The following is a 17,782-nucleotide window of genomic DNA, read 5'->3' as shown; positions in this document are numbered from 1 at the left end:
GGCAGAGTTCTGTTTGGAAGGGAAAGCTCAAGTCTGGTTTTAGTGGAGGGAGGCTAGATATCCGATCTATTCGTGGGAGGAATTCAAGGATTGTTTCTGAGCAATTTGGGAAGTAGACCACGAACATTTCTATGCCTTGACTGAGGAAGGAACTGTCATGGAATACAGGGAGAGATTTGAGCTATTTTTGGGACAGATGAGGGGATTTTTGATTGGAGGGAAATTTCATGAAGGGCCTAAAGCTCAACATATGGGTATCACTCCGACTATAGAGACTACAAGGATTGAGGGAGACGATGGAGCTAGCTCATATGGTAGAGGACAAAAATCAGATTAAGAAGGCCAACAGGAGCAACACAGATGGAATGTCGTACTGAATTTTTATAACCACAACGATACCAAAAGCTCAAATAGTGGAAGTCCAAAGGGAGGCTGCATGGGATACAAATAATGGACCACGACTGGGAGCAACACTCAAGCTTTTTTACAGAGATAGAGATTCGGGTGGAGCCAAGGGGTTATGTTTTTGGTGTGATTAGAAGTTTATCCCACGACACCATTGCAAGGATCGAAAATTACAAGTTTAAATATTGCATGACAAGGAGGCAGAGAATGAAGAAATAGAGACAACTGTGTGGGGGGATGAAGCCTTACTTTTTCTCACCTTGAGGACTGTGTTTTGGGCGGGGGAGTCCTGTTACGTAGGCGCTTAGCCTGAGGAAAAAATTGTCTTTTGTATTCCTAAGGGCAATTTAGTCTTTTCTTATTATTATTGTTGAGTTGTGAGTCTTAGGTCTAGGGTTTGAGAGAGATTTCTTACTACCTCTTGAATTGTAGGAATTGGGAGAGATTGCCTACCTCTCGAATTGTAGGTATTTATTTTTGTATTCTTATTGAGTTATTCGATTTATTGAATAAATATCGTGTCTGCCCTAATTTATCCGGAAAAAGTGTGTTGATTTTGAGGTTGGATACTTCATCTTCCTTCTAAAAGTCCATCCATGCACTCGCTTTTGATATTGATTCGAGAAAATATGTTAGTTATGTTTCTTATTTTATGTTCCGATAAAATGAGCTTGTAGATCAAGTAAAACTTTGTTTGGAATTATGAATGACTTGCCAAAGTTCTCGACTTTTCTATATGAGCAAAGTGACATTTTAGAATGTCTGCATCTAATATTTAGCATCATGTTTTTGACTATCAATTTAGTCATATAGTTTAATTTGTAATTTTTATTTGATCATCAGTATAATCATGTTGTTATTTGTTAAGGTTAATAGTAGTTCTTTGTTATTGTGGATATGCTTGGCATTTTAGCATTGTTCTTAGGGTTAAATTGCTCATAAAATTGTTGTTACTTTTTAAGTAATCTGTGTTGGGTTGTAATTAGGATATTGATTAATGAATTAAGAAATTAAATTTTCACTAGTGTTCTTTCCTTTCATAGATTTGCTGATTGACAGACTTATAGGAGTCAAATCTGATTAAAATCGAGGTCAACAACGGTTCTCAAAGACGACTTCACATATAATTAACTCAGGATGCCTTGATTACAAATAAATTTGTCTAAACGACATCGACACAAGTAAGATGTCAAAGTAATGAACAAGGGGTAGAACATGATCATCTTGATTGAAAGCAGGGAAAAAAGACCAACTACAGAGATCATGTTGTGCGATCCAGGCATGAATTGCATTGATTGCCGTCGAAACCACTCAAACAACTTATGTTCATGAAACAAATTGTGCTGACTTGCCCTAAACATAAAATATGCCAAAATTGAATACCCATATTACCCAGGTTCAAATATGAAATGCAAAATTATTAATGCAAGCAACATGTATTCCGAGGCTTCTAAACGATGAATTTTTAAAGGAGAAACAAACGATAAATTATTAATTAAAGAGGAGGAATAAAAAAGATTTTTTAAGTTAAAAATAAAATTTTTAAAGGCTTGAATTGTATTTTGCTTATTTTCTCATTAAAAAAAATATAATAATAAATTTAAAATAATAATTATATTTTTTAAAAAATTAAAATAAAAACTTGCAAATCTTCTCTTACTTCCCTATCTCGATTCCCTCAATAAATAAAAAATAATTTTAAGATCTTGATCGGGTTCATTATCATTTCCCCTATCATTATTCTAATGCTCACTATGATAAATTTCTCAATCCAAATTTAATTTTGTGTTACTATAAGTTGAGCAATCATTGCTCTAACAAATAACCTTAATAAGAAGTTCTCGCTCGTTATTGAGATATTAACTGACCATATGGGCTTTCACCTATGAGAAATCTCAAATCAAATCTTACAATACTTGCAAAATGAGAATGAAAATTTGAGTTGTGACTTATTAGCAACATAATTTACTTTCTAAAAATTTGATCCAAAATTCGACAAAGACTCTCTTATCAAGAGATTTCGAGGCTTGAATTTTTGAAGCCCACGAAATTCTTTCCCATCTCATTACCGCATGAATTCTCTTGTTTTCTTTGTTGACCTTATTTTTTGGTCAAACTCAAAATTAACACTGCCTTTGAAATTCCTAAGTTTCTTCAGGAATGGCGTGCACACGACCATGTGCACACGAAGAACTGCTTGTGCAAGTATACACCCATGACGCTCCTCCTTGATCATCGTGGTCACTTCTGGTTCGGGTATAGACACGCATATAAGTTCCTGAGCGTGGTCATGCCTGGATTAGGTGTAGCCACGCCCAGTAGTTTTCGGTGGTGTTCGCGCTCGGTTTGGGCGTAGTCATGCTCGATGCTAGCATGGCCATGCTTAATACTGGCGTGGCAACTCCTCCAAGCCATGCCAGCGATTCGTGGCTTTCGTCCTCGAATACTTTGGCGAATCGATGCGTCGGTCCTCCGGTAACGATGTGTTGGAGCTCCAACTGCGGAATGATCTCGACCGTAGATCCACCACCCTAATTTATTGTCATGGAGGCCTCTGCCACTGCCTTTCTGGTCTATAAACATGCCTCTCAACACTGCCTTCGACATTCTTCGACAGACGGTCTTCAACCATCAGCGTAGAGAAGAGTACGCAGGAGTAAGAAGAGTCCGAGACTCTTCTCTGCCGCGGCCTGCCTCCTCTCTGCCCTGGATAAGGCTTGAATTTGCATCTGGCCCAGGTGTACCGGAACCCATCCTAACTCTAACCCAAACCGCAGTCGACCCAAACCTAGGTCCAACTCAAGCCAACTCAGGTCAGCTTTGGTCCAACCCAAGTTAACCCAGGTCCAATTTAAGTCCAATCTAAGTCTAACCCAGGTCAACCCAGACCCAACAGGTTTAGTCTAGGTCCAACTCAAGTCCAACCTAGGTCCACCCAAGTCCACCCAGGTTATGAAGTTGGTTATAGTTGAGGGATATTAACATGCCTGGGACGACAGAAAGCCATGGGCACTTGGCTGGGCACGTTATTCTCAAAGTTTAGGTTAGTCCACCAATTAGGATTCCTTATAGAGTTTAGGATTTTGCTTCCATCTAGACATCCTTCTTACTCGACTCTATTTCTTAGTTTAGGAGTTTCAACAACTTCAGGCAGTCAATCCAAGAATTCCTAAGTTATTCTTTTGACCTTATCTGATCAACTGAACTCAGGGTCATCCTTTTCAAGCTCTTCAATCATCATCCTTCGGGTAAAATTCCTTTTTTGGACAGTTAAATCCCTTTATCTGGGCCTTTTCCACCATCATCGAACAGTATTTCCTGTCATTGTGAGCTTAATTCTTCCAGTTTGGATCTTTCACCTCCAACACTTCATTAAGCGAGAGCTTTCTTTAGGGCTCACAGCTCCAGGGATGTATTAACTATGAGGGCTTGCTCTTGTAGGGAACAAAACCCTAAAATAAAATAAAATTTATCTTACAGTCATAAGATGAGGGAAAAAATCCTGGTTCCGTAGACTTACGAAGGTTTTCAACTTTCTAGCGTTTAGGCTTATTTGAAGGTATTATTTCCTTTCCTCGGGAGGCATGCTATTTTTCAAATGTCATGCTCGTTCATCTGGATAGAAGTTTTTTAAAATTTTTATGATGTGTGACAACACAAAAATCCCCCACCACCCTTCACATAACCACATGAATTCTCATGCTTCCCTTCTCACCATCTTTCTTTCTTATTCACATTTATTTTTCTAATCTTCAGAATATTCTTCTTTTGTTGCCTTTCTAGTTTCTTTTTCATGGATCCTCTTAAAAAGTTAGGTTGAAGTCCAATATCATCACTTCTGCCTTGTTTTACATTGCAGAGTTTGTTACCAAGCTTGTAAAGCCTCGAAAACCTATAATATGAATATTGTGTTTCGAGAGTTTGATGTTACTGGAGAATTTGGATGCTGAAATTTTTTCACATGTTTTCTTCAACATTTAATAGGACAACAATATGTTCATTGAGTGATAAAGTTGTATTGCTTTTGATTGGGACACGCTTAAGTTTAATTTTCTATTTTCAGGTTACATGTTTTTTGTCAAAAAAATTGTTAGGTGCTGGGTTTACTTCTATATACCCTTGGAAGATAGGCCAAGGATTGCCTGTCAAGAGAAGTTGATTTAGTGGATATTATTTAAGAATTGAATGTGTCAAGTCTGACTGGAGTGCTGGATTTGTTGCATGTTTGCTCGGACATTTTTTTTTTCACTATTTTGGACGGATGAAAAAAATGCATTTAAATTTAAATTTGTAATGAAATGATCCAGGAGTTATTTGAGGGCTGAAATAGTTGTTTACTTTTAACTTGTGATGGCTGATTATGACATCTCTAGAAATTTAAATTCACTGCGTCGTCTTTTTAATGTTCTTTTATTTAACCCATATCTGCTAAAAAAATCCGACCAATATCTGAAGTTGGGCTGCTTCAGTTTTAAGATTGGCGGTTGGTGGCTAATATTTTGGGAAACACGTTTCTTAATTCAAAATCCTTGGCTATTTTCATTACAACACACAAAATGCCCTGTTCTTCTTGTTGCTGCTTGCATAAGGTTAATATGCCTTGCAGACCGCATTTCAAATTTAGAATATGAATCAAACGAACATGGGAAACAGGGCACGATCTAAAGTTCTAGCAACACAAGATTGATTGAAATATTATCTTTTTTTTAATAACTTTGTTGCTGTTTATACTGTTTTTAGTTTTGTTTGCTTAAAGTACGTGGGCTCATTAAAGATTGAAAAGGAAGCTAAAAATTGTAGCGAAGCTTTCACATGATGAGTTCCTTTTTATTTTATTTATTTTTTGATAATGCATGTGTGGTAGATATATATGGTTAATTTTAGTTGTCCATGAGACTTGAATTATTTTTGTGGCAGGTACTTTCTGTTACTTTTGTAAAAGCAGGTGCAACATATGATACAACGCCATCCCTTGTTGAATTTGGAGGAACATTGAGAAGTATTACTACAGAAGGTCTATATAAACTCCAAACAAGAGTAGAAGAGGTTAGATTTTTATATATTTTTACTAGATCGTTCATGTTAATGACTGTTAAAATAAAAAAAATAAAAAAAAACCTAATGGATGGGTTGGATGATTGTGTCGCTTTAACCAACTCTCTAAATAGTTCTATATTAAGAACTAATGTCCCATTTGAAAATAACACGAATGAGTGAGAGAGGAAGAGGGGTGAGGACTAGAGCGTAAGAAGAAACAAAAGGAGAAATAGAAGAAGAAAAGGAAAAGTGGCAAAACCCTAGCCAAATTTCACGCAAAAGACGAAGCTAAGGAAAATATTGGCGTGTTTCTTTTACCCCAGAGTCAACCCGGTGCCCTAATCGTGTTAGAGAAGAGAGGAGGCAATAGCTTCGTGCATGAAGATAGAACCGAGCTCTAAACTTTGACATCAAGTGTGAAGCATGGAAAATGGGAGGTCGAGTAGTTGCGGTTTCAATAATTTCACATGCGAGGAGCGAAGTTGAGGAAGGATGAGAGAAGTAGCTTTTGCGAGGAGAAGAGGAACTTACCAAGCTTTGCGTGAAGAGGAGGAAGAAGGCGCAACACTCGCCGTGCAGGTGCTAGTCGAGCCACGCTTGAGGGAAGACAGAGGGAGGAGACGGTTTGTGAATGAGAGTTAGAGGCTAAGCTTCAGTGTGAAATTAAAGAAGTACCTGAAGAAAGGAGACAATTATTGAGGAGTGGATCACCTTGAAAGATAAAAAATTAAGATTGAAGAATATTTGAACCTATAAGATCCAAAGATATGAAGTCACTGAGACGAGTAACCAAAATTGAGATAAGTAATTATATTTCTAAATTTCATTAATTTTCATTATTTCTAAATGTTGTTTGATTTCATTCATGCTTTATTATGGTGAGATTTAGATTATAGTTGATTCTTAATATTATTAGATAAAAAAAATATGGATATTACATAGTTGCACGATGGAATTAAATCGCATATGATTTTTTATACGTTTAGATTGTAGTAGATTCATGACTTATGCATGTTCAATGTTGTTGTCTTAATAGTTGTATAATAGTTTAGTTTATGAAGATATCAAATTATTATCTAATATATTAGCTCATTGCATGACTAGATATTTGTCATATTATTACTTGACCTTTAGAATTATAATAAATATGCATTTATTAGATTCTCCTGTTACCTTAAATTTTTAATAGAGTTGCATTATTCTAGTAAATTAATATAAGACTCACATGATAATAATGTATGCCTTGAAGGATAAAATAAAAATATTGTATATATGAATGATTCTATGTGCATGAAAGGGGGAGTTCACCCCCTTATGGTACAGGTAAAGAACGCCATTATATCCGTGCGCGTGGATGTTTTCTTCCCACCCGAGATAATTGTGATGTTAAATTGTTAACTGTTGTGCTCTTGAGAGAATATTGGTCAGGGCAAGTAGACACTTTTCACCTCAGATAATCATATAAATTAGTTTACGAACCATTGTGCCTACGAGATAATATCGGCTAGGAGTGTTTTAGGTTATGCTTTTGATGATGTTTTTAAGATAGATGTGAATGTTAATTAGTATAAAGTAAAAGTAAAGTTAAGATTAATTCTTGAAGAGTACAGTTGAAGTAAATGCATATAGAAGTTTTAGATTATTCTAATTGAGTAATATCATGGACACCTACATTCGATTATTATAAGATCACATATAGTAATATATGGAAGACCAACATGCATATTATTTTATTTTTCTTGGGTTATTGTTTTTTCGAAGTATGATTGCTCTTGTGTTATCTTCAAATAATTCATTATGTTTAACATTTTTTTCAGATTTTAAATTTTTAAATAAGATAAATAAGACGAGCTAATATGTACAGGAGGAGAGAACAACCGAAAAGTTAAAAATTTAATTTATTAATTAAATTACTTTTCTTAACGACTCTTTCATGAACATTTGAGTATTACACTGTTAGTAATAAAAAAAGAAAAATAGAGAATTTATTTTCACATTCTGGTTGTCCATTCCCGTCTTGGTTAATTTCAAGTCTTGTTTCGGGTTGTGACATCATGAATATTCGAATAAGCAAGCAAATAATCTATGGGTCACATCTGATTTTTATAAAATAATGCCACGATTGTTGTTGCTGGACTTATTCCAACTTTGAGCAACATTGTTTCATCATTCTCTATCCGGTCCTATGGGATGTTGCATGTGGCATTAAGCCTATTTTGCATTAGAACTCAGCTTGCATTCATGCTACCTTTGTCTATCTATTTTTTTAATTCTAACATTGTTTTTTATTAACCCGTACTATATGCATTTTACATCCTTTGGTGTGCATATCCAATTCACCAAAGTCCATTTCTTTGATAGATATTACTGTTATCATCCTTTAATTTAAGCATGGGATTTGCATACATACCACACAAATCTCATGTATTTACATATTTAACACCTAAATTTTAATGTTTTACTTCAAAATATTTGCAGTAGTGGTATTTATTTATAGTGATTTAAAGATTTAGGTGTAATATAAGTAAGGGATATTTACGTACATACCACATAATTCTTATATTTGCAGCTCTAACTCCTAAAATTTTATATTTACATTCTTATTATTCAAATCTTTAACATTACATAAAAAATATCGCTATCACTAACTTTTTAATTGTCAAATACTCTTTTTAATGTATAGGGTTATAACATTAAATTGGTATAAATGTAATTTTAAAATGTTAGGTGTTATATATGCAAATAAATCAGAATTGTATGGTATGAATTCTAGATGCTTAAATTCATAAGAATATTGTATCATGTATGTAAGTTCCCTCAATATAATTTCCAATCTATCCTTCCTAGTGTAATATTTAAAGAATCATGATCATATTCTTCAGTTGTGTTGTGTTGCATTTTGCTTTGCTATTTAAATCATCTGTTTACACGGTAATATTATGTTGAAATTGTTTCCTAATGTGTCGTGAGAAATTTTTTTATTGTGCTATGTTGCACTACGGATTAATATTATTTTAAAAAATAAAAAGATGTATGAGGAGTGGAGGAAAAGTATTTTGATCCTTATTTTTAAGAATAAAGGGATGCACAAGGGTGTGTAAATTACAGAGGAATTAAGTTGATGTGTCATACTTTAAAATTATCGGAGAGGGTAATTGAACATAGGTTAAGACGTATTACAAAGATTTCTCATAATCAATTTAGATTTATGTTGGGCAGGTCTATTATGGAAGCTATACATTTATTGAGATTGATGGAGAAGTTCAGAGATAATAAGGAGGATCTACATATGATTTTTATTGATTTAGAAAAAGCTTACGATAAGAGATTTTCTTTGGAGAGTTCTTGAGAAGAAAGGTATTGATATGACTTATATTCAAGTCATTAAAGATATGTATACAAGAATTGTTACTTGTATTGGAACAGAATGAGGATTGACCAATTATTTTTCTGTTTCTGTTGGTTTACATCAGGGATCGGCTTTATGCCATATCTTTTTGCTTTAGTTATGGATGGTCTTATTGGACACTTACAGGAGGATGTACCTTGATATATGTTTTTTGCTGATGATATCCTTCTCGTGGATAAGATGAGACAAAAAGCTCAGGAAGAACTTGAATTATGGAGGTCTACCTTGGAGTCTAAATGTCTTCGTTTGAGTAGAACTAAAACTGAATACATGGAATGTATTTTTAGTAGTAGTAGCTCTAGTGACAAAAATATAACTATGGGTGATCAAATTATTAGAAGGCGTGAACGCGTTAGATATCTTGGGTTTATTGTTCGAAGTGATGGTGGTATTGATTGAGATGTTATTAGGAGAATTCAAGTTGGTTGGTTGAAGTGGCAGAGTGCTTCAGGCCTATTGTGTGATAGAAAAGTACCATTTAGACTGAAAAGAAAATTTTATAAGATGGTGGTGAGACCTGCAATGTTCTATGACATTAAATGTTGGCCTTTAAAGAAGAAGCATAAAATTAAGTTAAGTGTTGCCGAAATGAGAATGATTAGGTGGATGAGTGACTTTACACTTAGAGGCAAAATGTGAAATGAATATATTTGTGGTAGAGTTGGTGTAGCTCTAGTGACAGACAAAATTAGAGTGAGTCGTCTTAGATGGTTGTGTCACATTAAACTTCGACCATTTGATGATCCGACTAGAAGAGTAGATGTTTTAGATTTAGCTTATTTTATGAAAGTTAGTGGTAGAGCTAGGAAGACTTGGGCATATTATATAAAAAATGTTGGGCATATTAATATAAAAAATGATCTTAATTTATCAGAATTAAATGAAAATATGACACTAAATAGGACACAATGGAGAAAAAAAGTTTTTATAGCCGACCCCACTTAGTTGGATAAAGGTTTTATTGTTCTTGTTATGTTGTACTAGTAATAAAGTAGATGACTATTTTAGACCAACACCTATGAAACTTTCCTCCACATCGAGCTCACCAAATAATTTGAAAATTTATTTTAGTCAAAAGGCTAAAAGAGCAATTTAGTCATTTTTTAATTATTATTTTTGTTATAAATAGGGTTTAATATTATTAGGGTTAGGGTATGTGATTGTTGTTCAGAATTTTATGATTAAGTGTTTTGGTTTGACTCGCCTACTTCTAGAATTGTAGGCCTATCTTTTATTTTTATGGTATTGTATTATTTTGTTTTCGTACAAGTTGAATAGAATATATTATTTCTGCCATAATTTCCATGGAAGCTCGTCTCATTTCTGTCAAAATGGTATTAGAGCCATACCTGGTAGTAATGGCGACCAAAAAGTTTGATGTCTTGGGAGGAGAGATTAGAGGGAGAGGTGAGCTAAATCAGATTGGGAATGAATGTGTGTTTCTCGTCCATGAAGGGGTGGTTCTCGTCCATGAATTTTTAGGGTATTTTTAGTTAAAATTTTATAATAAATTCAAATGTCCTCTAAAATTTTTGAAATTTACAAAGATGTTTGGAATGAGATTCTAGACAACCTCTAAAAAATCAAGTCATTTTAAATTTTTTTTGAATTTTCATAATTTATCAAATGACTTTATTATTTGAAATTTATTAAAAAATGATTTAATGGAAAATATTTTGTGTTTCTTGATTTCTTTTTTTACTTAATTTATTGGTGCAAATTTTATTCAATTTGGGGTTTTCTTGACAAAGTTATGGAGTTGAACCGCATATGGGTATATTTGTAAATTTACCGTTTTTGGCTTAAACCACTTCATTTTAAAGTAAAAAATGACTTTTATCCATTTCTTTTCTATTAGCGAGTCATTCAAACCAGTTGGTTGAAATTCATAAGTCTAAATGTTCTGTTTATTCGAATTGAAGGAGGATTGACCAAATATTTTACTATTTCAATTGGATTACATCAGGGATTGACTTTAAACCCATGTCTTTTTGCTTTAGTTGTGGATTCTCTTACTGGACATTGATAGGAGGATGTGCCTTGGGTTTTGCTTTTCGCTGATAATATCTTTCTTGTGGACAAGACTAAGGGTTTGTTTGGGGTAGTTGCAGCTTTTAAGTTTTTCAGCTGCAGCTGCACTGCTCCAGGAAACCAGTGTGGGGAAGCTGCTTCGGGGAAGCTGCTTCGGGGAAGCTGGTTGTCTGTTTGAGGCAGCTGTGTAAAAATAGCTGTGGGGTAGCTGTTTCTGAAAAAATGAAAATTCTGCCCTTATTTTTTCTTTTTGTTATTACTTGCATAGTTTTTTTTTTTCTTTTGAGAATACAAAACAGTTTCAGATCTTTTCATCATGCCGTATGTTGTCGTGGTGTATCGCCTTCCGGAACTAGAGTGTGGCAGCTCTAGTGGCAGAGTTGTAACTGTCAGTGATCAAATCATTAAAAGGTGTGAACATTTTTTGATATCTCAGGTCTATTTTTAAACTGACGGTGATATAGATAGGGATGCTATTAGTAGAATCCAAGTTGGCTGGTTGAATTGGAGGAATGTATTGGGCTTATTGTGTGATAGATAAGTACCACTTAGACTGAAAGAAAAATTTTATAAGATGGTGATGAGGCCTTCATAGATCTATGTCCGAGAATGTTGGCCTTTAAAAGAGAAGCATAAAACCAAGTTTAAGTGTTGTTGAGATAAGAATGCTTAGGTGGATGAGTGGCTTGACAATTATAGACAAAATGCAAAATGAATATATATCTGTCATAGGGTTGGTGTAGCTCCAGTGACGAACAAGATTAGAGTTGTCTTACATGGTTTGCTTACATTAAACACCGATCGTCGATGATCCGGTTAGGAGAATAGCTGTTTTAGATTCGACTTGTGCTAAGAAAGACAGTGGTAAACCTAAAAAGACTTTGACATATTATATGAAAAATAATCTTAATTTGTTATAATTAAATAAAATAGACACTCAATTGAATGCAACGAAGAAAAATGATTCATGTGACGACCCCACTTAATGGGATAAATGCTTGTTGTTGTTGTTAGATTTAATAAAGGAAAGGGTTTATTTTTAATTTTTGAAAAAACTACGAACATGCTCAAGTTCACATTTAAACATGAATTTTACTATTCAATTGATGTTTTGACCTTTTAATAGTGATTTTAAATTAGGTTTTGAAGATTTCAAGTTTTAGAAATTTTCAAATTAATCTTTAGGGTAGATTTGTAATTTTTGCAAATTCTTCTCAATTTCACTTTAACCTTTGTTAATTTGAATTGCTAATTTTACCAATTTTAAGAAATGCTTAAGTGAGTGAATTAAATGATTATCCAATCATTTTTATCAATTAAAACCATTCAAAGAATTGTAGAAATCAAATTTTCCCATATTTCAAATATTTACATGTTTACCTTTTCATGCATTTCAACTTTATAAATCAAAATTCAACTTAAGCATTTCATTTCACATATTCAATTGATCACATCATCAAGGTGTCAAAGCATAACTCTCTTTTGAATGGAATTTGGAAATAAAAGGTTTAAAATGCACAAAAAAACAATTTACAAATATTTTTTTATGTATCCCAAGTGATTTATTGAAAGCCAGTGGGTGAAACCACTACTTTATTGCATAAGTCATCTGTTATTATTATTTTTCTTGAACTTCCAAATAATATTTGTGTTTTTTAAATTTTTATTTTATTTTATTTTATTTTTTTTCAAATTAATTGCTAATTTCATTAGAAATTACAATTCTAACTCTAAGAAAATTAGAGGAATACATTGAGGTTAAAGGACACGAGTGGTCCAAATTTTATTAAATTTTGAATTATTTATGATTTTTAATCAATTTTAAATGGATTATTGGTTTTAATTAAATTAGCAAATTATCATGATTTATTTATTTGTTATTTTATTTTTTTAATTCTTCTTGTTTCACTGAATTCAGGGTAATTTTTATTTTATTTTTCTAATTTTTCTTTATTTAATTTTGCATTTTTTTAAAGTTCTTTTTATTTTTTGAAAATTATTTAATTCAGAAATTCTTAACTTCCTATTTCAGTGACATGATCCTACATGTATACCTCAGCTCACTGTCATCGCTCTTTGCACTCATCTGCACTGGATTGGTCTCCATTGTTTGCTCCTTGTCATGCCAGCCTTCAATCTCATGTGTGAGACGCTTCAAGGTAACACTGAACGATCTAATCACAACCATCCACTTCGAATACATGGGAATGAACGACATTCGTTCGTTGTCCCCAAGGTAACGGTAAACGTGAGCTGTCCGAAGAAAACCCTAGTTCTAAGCGATCCTATGGCCAATTTTAAGATCATTTCCATCTAAAGGATCTCTTGATCTTAGGGTGAAGATCCTATGGTTCAAATCTTGTGATTTAAAGAATTTTTCCACAATTAACCACTATCGATCCTTAGTATCTAAGATTTGGAAATTACCTCAACTCCTTGTGTTTTCTTTAGGTTTGGCTAAGAGTTTTTGGAGCAATTTGGCAAAGCTTTGCTAAATGGATTGAATTGTGTAGAGCTCAACCCTAGAAGGGCTATTTATAGGCATTGGGGGCTCAGGTTCGCTCAAGGCAGGCTATGTGCACCAATAATTGGTTCCTTGCTGATGTGTCAAGGTCAAACAAGGCTTACCAATAGGCATTGGCCACTTGGAAGATTAAACTTGGTGTGTTACCAATGGGAGTAAGCCATTTGTGATTTAAGGGTTCTGTAGCTTCCATGGGATGCTTCTAATTGGTTAGGCTAGCTTGGGTGCAGCTATTAGGCTGTTAAAACAGTTGGGGAGGTTGGTGGCATGTGATCCAATAGGAGTAAGCCATGTGTTTGGTCGGTCATCACCAATTTGTGGTCCAAAAGTGATGTTTCTCGGTTAGCTTATCATGGCTTGGCAAAGGCTTGATCTTGGCTTTGTAATGGCTAAGGTTGGCTTGCAATTGGCTTGTTATAAGTTTTGAGAAATATGGCTCGAGGGTGAACTAATGTGATTTGGATAGTGGCTCAAATTGGTGAATTTGGCTTGGCTTAAATCAAATGAATTTAGATTGGATTTAATGTGGATTTGGCTAAGGTTGGCAAGTGGTATTAAGGTCAGTTTTGGGTGAGATTTGGAGTGATTGATTGGCGAATGGGAGAGCTTAACTTGGGTGGCTTTGAGTTGAGATTACTTGGTGGATGGAGGGGTGTGGGTGATGATTTTGGTGAAATTGGTTTTATTTTCAAAATGAGAGTGATTTGAAAATATGGAAAATTTTTGTAGTGATTTTTAGATTATTGGGAAGAATTTTAAGTGAGTGTAGTGAATTTGAAAATTTTATTTTAAATGAAAAGTAGATTTGGATGGATTTTGAGGTGAAGTGAGAGAGAGGTGAGAGAAAGTGTGAAAATGTTATTTTGTTATTTATTTTAAATTTTTTTTTTTTATTTAATTTTATTGATGAATTATTATGTGAAATTAGTTATTGTTATTTTTAAAAATTGTGTAATTTTTTTAAATTAATAATTTTTTTGGGATTAAATTTATAGTATTATTGAATTTTTTTCAATTTTTATTACTTTCCAATTTATTATTATTTTTTGTCTATTATTGAATATGATCTTATTTTTGAAATGATTTTCATATTTTGATGATTTTCAAATTTTATTCTCATTTTCATTTTGTTGGTCAATTTTTTTTTTTTTTGTAATTTTGAATTTTAATAAAAATTTTGGTGAATTTATTTTCAATTTAATTTTGATTTTGATTTTATTCTAGAGTTTTGATAAGTTTGATTTTATACAATTTTGGTGAATTTATCTTTTTCTTTATTTTAGTTTTTATTAAAAGATAAAACTTATCTTTAGTTCAAAATAAACATCATATCTTATGTATTTTTCATGAACTAAAGAAAGAGTTATCCAATTAACGAAGAGAGTGCAATGTGCCTAAAGAAAAACCAAGTAAAAAACTTAAGTCTCTAGGATCAAATGGTAGCTTAAGACATTTACAAGCCTATAGGAACGCAACTTAAACTTCAATAACTTGGCTTTAATCAATTCAACCAAAGGTTGAAGATTAAAAATCAATCACATGAAACTATAAGAAGGGAAAAGTTGTTTTAAAATTCTAGCGTGATATTGATTCAATCACTAGTCTTCTAGGAAATACCGCTAAGGCAACCCTAGGACTAAACCCTAAGCTCTTGAAAGATAGAGAGAAAAAGATAGATCTCATGCAAAAATGAGGTCAACAACAACAAAATTGTATTGGGTGGCAATCAGATGCGGAGGACATGGTCTCAAGTTGTGATACATTAACATTTGGGGGATTGCTACAACCTCTGGCATTACCAGGGATGGTATGGGAGGAGGTGGTGATGGACTTCATTGAAGGTTTACCTCGGTTAGAAGGATTTACGGTCATCCTATTGGCGGTGGACTGGCTGAGCAAGTATGCTCACTTTGTCCCTCTACGTCTTTTTTACGTTGTTATTTTTGTTGCTGCTATTTTTATACGGGAGGTTGTTTGCATGGGATTCCAGAATCGATAGTGTCGGATTGAGTCAATTTCTTTTTTAGTCATTTCTAGAGGGAGTTGTTTAAATTGTAAGAGACCGTTTTTGAGGAAAAGTACAGTGTACCACTCACAGACTGTTAGACAGTCTGAAGCTCTTAATCTAAACGTGGAGACCTATTTTTTTTTGCTTTGTATCCGATACGCCTAAGCAATGAGCTAAATGGCTATCATGGGCAAAATATTGGTACAACACTACGTATCATACAACTTCCAAGTCTAATTTTTTAAAAATATTATATGTTTGTGATCCTCCATCTTTGGTGCATTATAAATACAATTTGTTGGTGGAACTCAAGGGAAATTTATTGCATGAAGAAACAAACCAACAAATGTCGATGGGATGTTATGAGATCTTGGACAAATATGATAGAAGATACAGTGCATCTAAAACTTTGACCCTATCGACAAATGATATTGGTAACATGCAGAACTTCGAAACTATACCCATGCTATTGTGGTTATTATGAGATCTTGGAGGTGTGATGGCTTATTGTTTAAACTTGACGCTGTCGTCAATACTTTATCTTGTGTTTCATGTATCGTATCTGAGATGTGTTATTGGGGATAATGTGCCCCTCATTCACTTCCCTAATCTTGACTGAAGATATTAAAGCTCCCTTGGAGCCACTGGAGTTAAAAGGGGTGTGCTAGAAATTGCCATGTGGGAATGAAGAGTTGTTCAGGGTTTAGGTTTTAGGGTAAACTATCCCCATGCTATCTGAGTTGTCAGTTTATGATGCTATGTGGGAGCTAAGGATTTGATCCAACATCAGTTTCATCTTTTCCACCTTGAGGACAAGGTGTCTTATTGGTAGGGGAATAATGTTAGACCGGCTCCTACGACGCTTTTCATCACTCCGTGCCTGTCAAATAATTTGAAGACTTATTTTATGCACAAAGCTAAAAGGAAGTTTTAGTCATTTGTTTGTTTTGATTGTTTGGTTTGAACGAAGCTTAATATGATTAGGTTTAGAGTATGTGATTATTGTCTGTAACCTCATGAGTTAGGGTTTGGAAGAGACACGCTTAACTCTCGAATTGTAGGCCCTATTTATGTATTCAGGATTCTATTTTTTGTTTTAGCACTAGTGGAATATAATATATTATTTATGATCTATCTTCTGCAGAAACTTGTCTCGTTCTTTATCAGATTGCTGAAAAAGATTTTATTAACTTTATTGCCTTATATGGATTGTAATTATTTCAACTTTTTGGTAGTAGATTATCGTGGCGTTGCCATCCATTTATTACATGACCAGACTAGATATTATGATGAATTTCATATAATTATAGTATAATATTACAATCTTAATTTGTTTATAATTCATTTAAAAATTATTAATTACTCTGAGACAACTAAAAAAAATTATAGAAGCAATAAGAATAGGAAGCTACCTAAAGTATCTATCTTAGAAAGTTGTTTTTCAGTTTTCCAAACATTAAGCCATGCCAAACAAAGTCTCACTAGCAGTGCCTAATTCCTTAAAGATTTCAGAGAACAATTACTGATGCATGCATGAAATACTGATGGTGGTCCAGGTAATAAAAGGCCAGGCATCTGTGCACAGATGCAATTCATTTTTAAGCTTGAAAGATGATGAATACCCATTCTACCCCAGCACTGTAAATGATGCAGAGTTGCATCAGCATGTACAGGCGGTTGGTGGTTACATGCTTGGTTCTGATAAGGTAAAAATGGGGGAGAAGATCATGGCAGGTGAGGACTTTGCATTTTACCAACAGTTGATTCCAGGAATTATGTTTTCTATTGGAATAAGAAATGAGAAAAGTGAAATAGTATACCCAGCTCATTCTCCTTATTTCTTTGTTGATGAGGATGTTCTTCCCATTGGAGCTGCATTGCATACTGCTCTTGCAGAAACATATCTTGCTAAGCTCTGCAATCGTACTGGTAAGTGAATTCTGAAACTTGGAGATGTTCTTGACCAAAGCTTTTCTTATTTTGTACAGAAAATTTCTTGCGATTAATATTTTGAATGTTTGCAATGAAATATTTTAGTTTTTCGCTCACCATACTTCATATTTTTGGGCTGAAATTTCGGGGTTGGTTGTAGATATTGAAGATGGATCAGTGGATTATGGGAACACATTTGCAAAATGAATTTAGGAGTGTTAAATTAAAAAATAAAATTAATTTATTTCATTCTTAAAAGAAAATCCTTAGAAATTTAAAACTTCAGAGTCTTTCATGAAAACAAGAATAATAACAATTACATGTATTTACTTACATTCCACCCAATTCCTATGTATTTACATATCTAACATCTATATTTTACTTTTTAACATTTACAGCATTCAAACCTTTCATATCTCATCCATCATTTTAATTT

At 33.6% G+C, this 17,782-nt stretch overlaps 1 protein-coding gene across 2 annotated transcripts in view; it reads left to right on the top strand.

The window, feature by feature from the left end:
* The window catches only part of LOC110021970 (IAA-amino acid hydrolase ILR1-like 5), a 46,663-nt gene that overhangs the window by 16,312 nt on the left and 12,569 nt on the right, over positions 1 to 17,782 (top strand). The window contains exons 4-5 of one of the 2 annotated variants that reach the window (XM_020720710.1): positions 5,323 to 5,451; positions 16,971 to 17,343. In XM_020720710.1, coding sequence (XP_020576369.1) covers positions 5,323 to 5,451; positions 16,971 to 17,343 — 502 coding nt within the window. Of the gene's footprint in view, positions 1 to 5,322; positions 5,452 to 16,970; positions 17,548 to 17,782 lie in introns of those variants that run through there. The other variant, XM_020720711.1, reaches the window with a different exon arrangement.

Source organism: Phalaenopsis equestris, unplaced genomic scaffold (genome assembly GCF_001263595.1).
Source record: "Phalaenopsis equestris unplaced genomic scaffold, ASM126359v1 Scaffold000154, whole genome shotgun sequence".
NCBI classification, from domain to species: domain Eukaryota; kingdom Viridiplantae; phylum Streptophyta; class Magnoliopsida; order Asparagales; family Orchidaceae; genus Phalaenopsis; species Phalaenopsis equestris.
The sequence above is the reverse complement of the archived record's forward strand: the minus strand, read 5'-3'. Positions and strand labels throughout refer to the sequence as shown.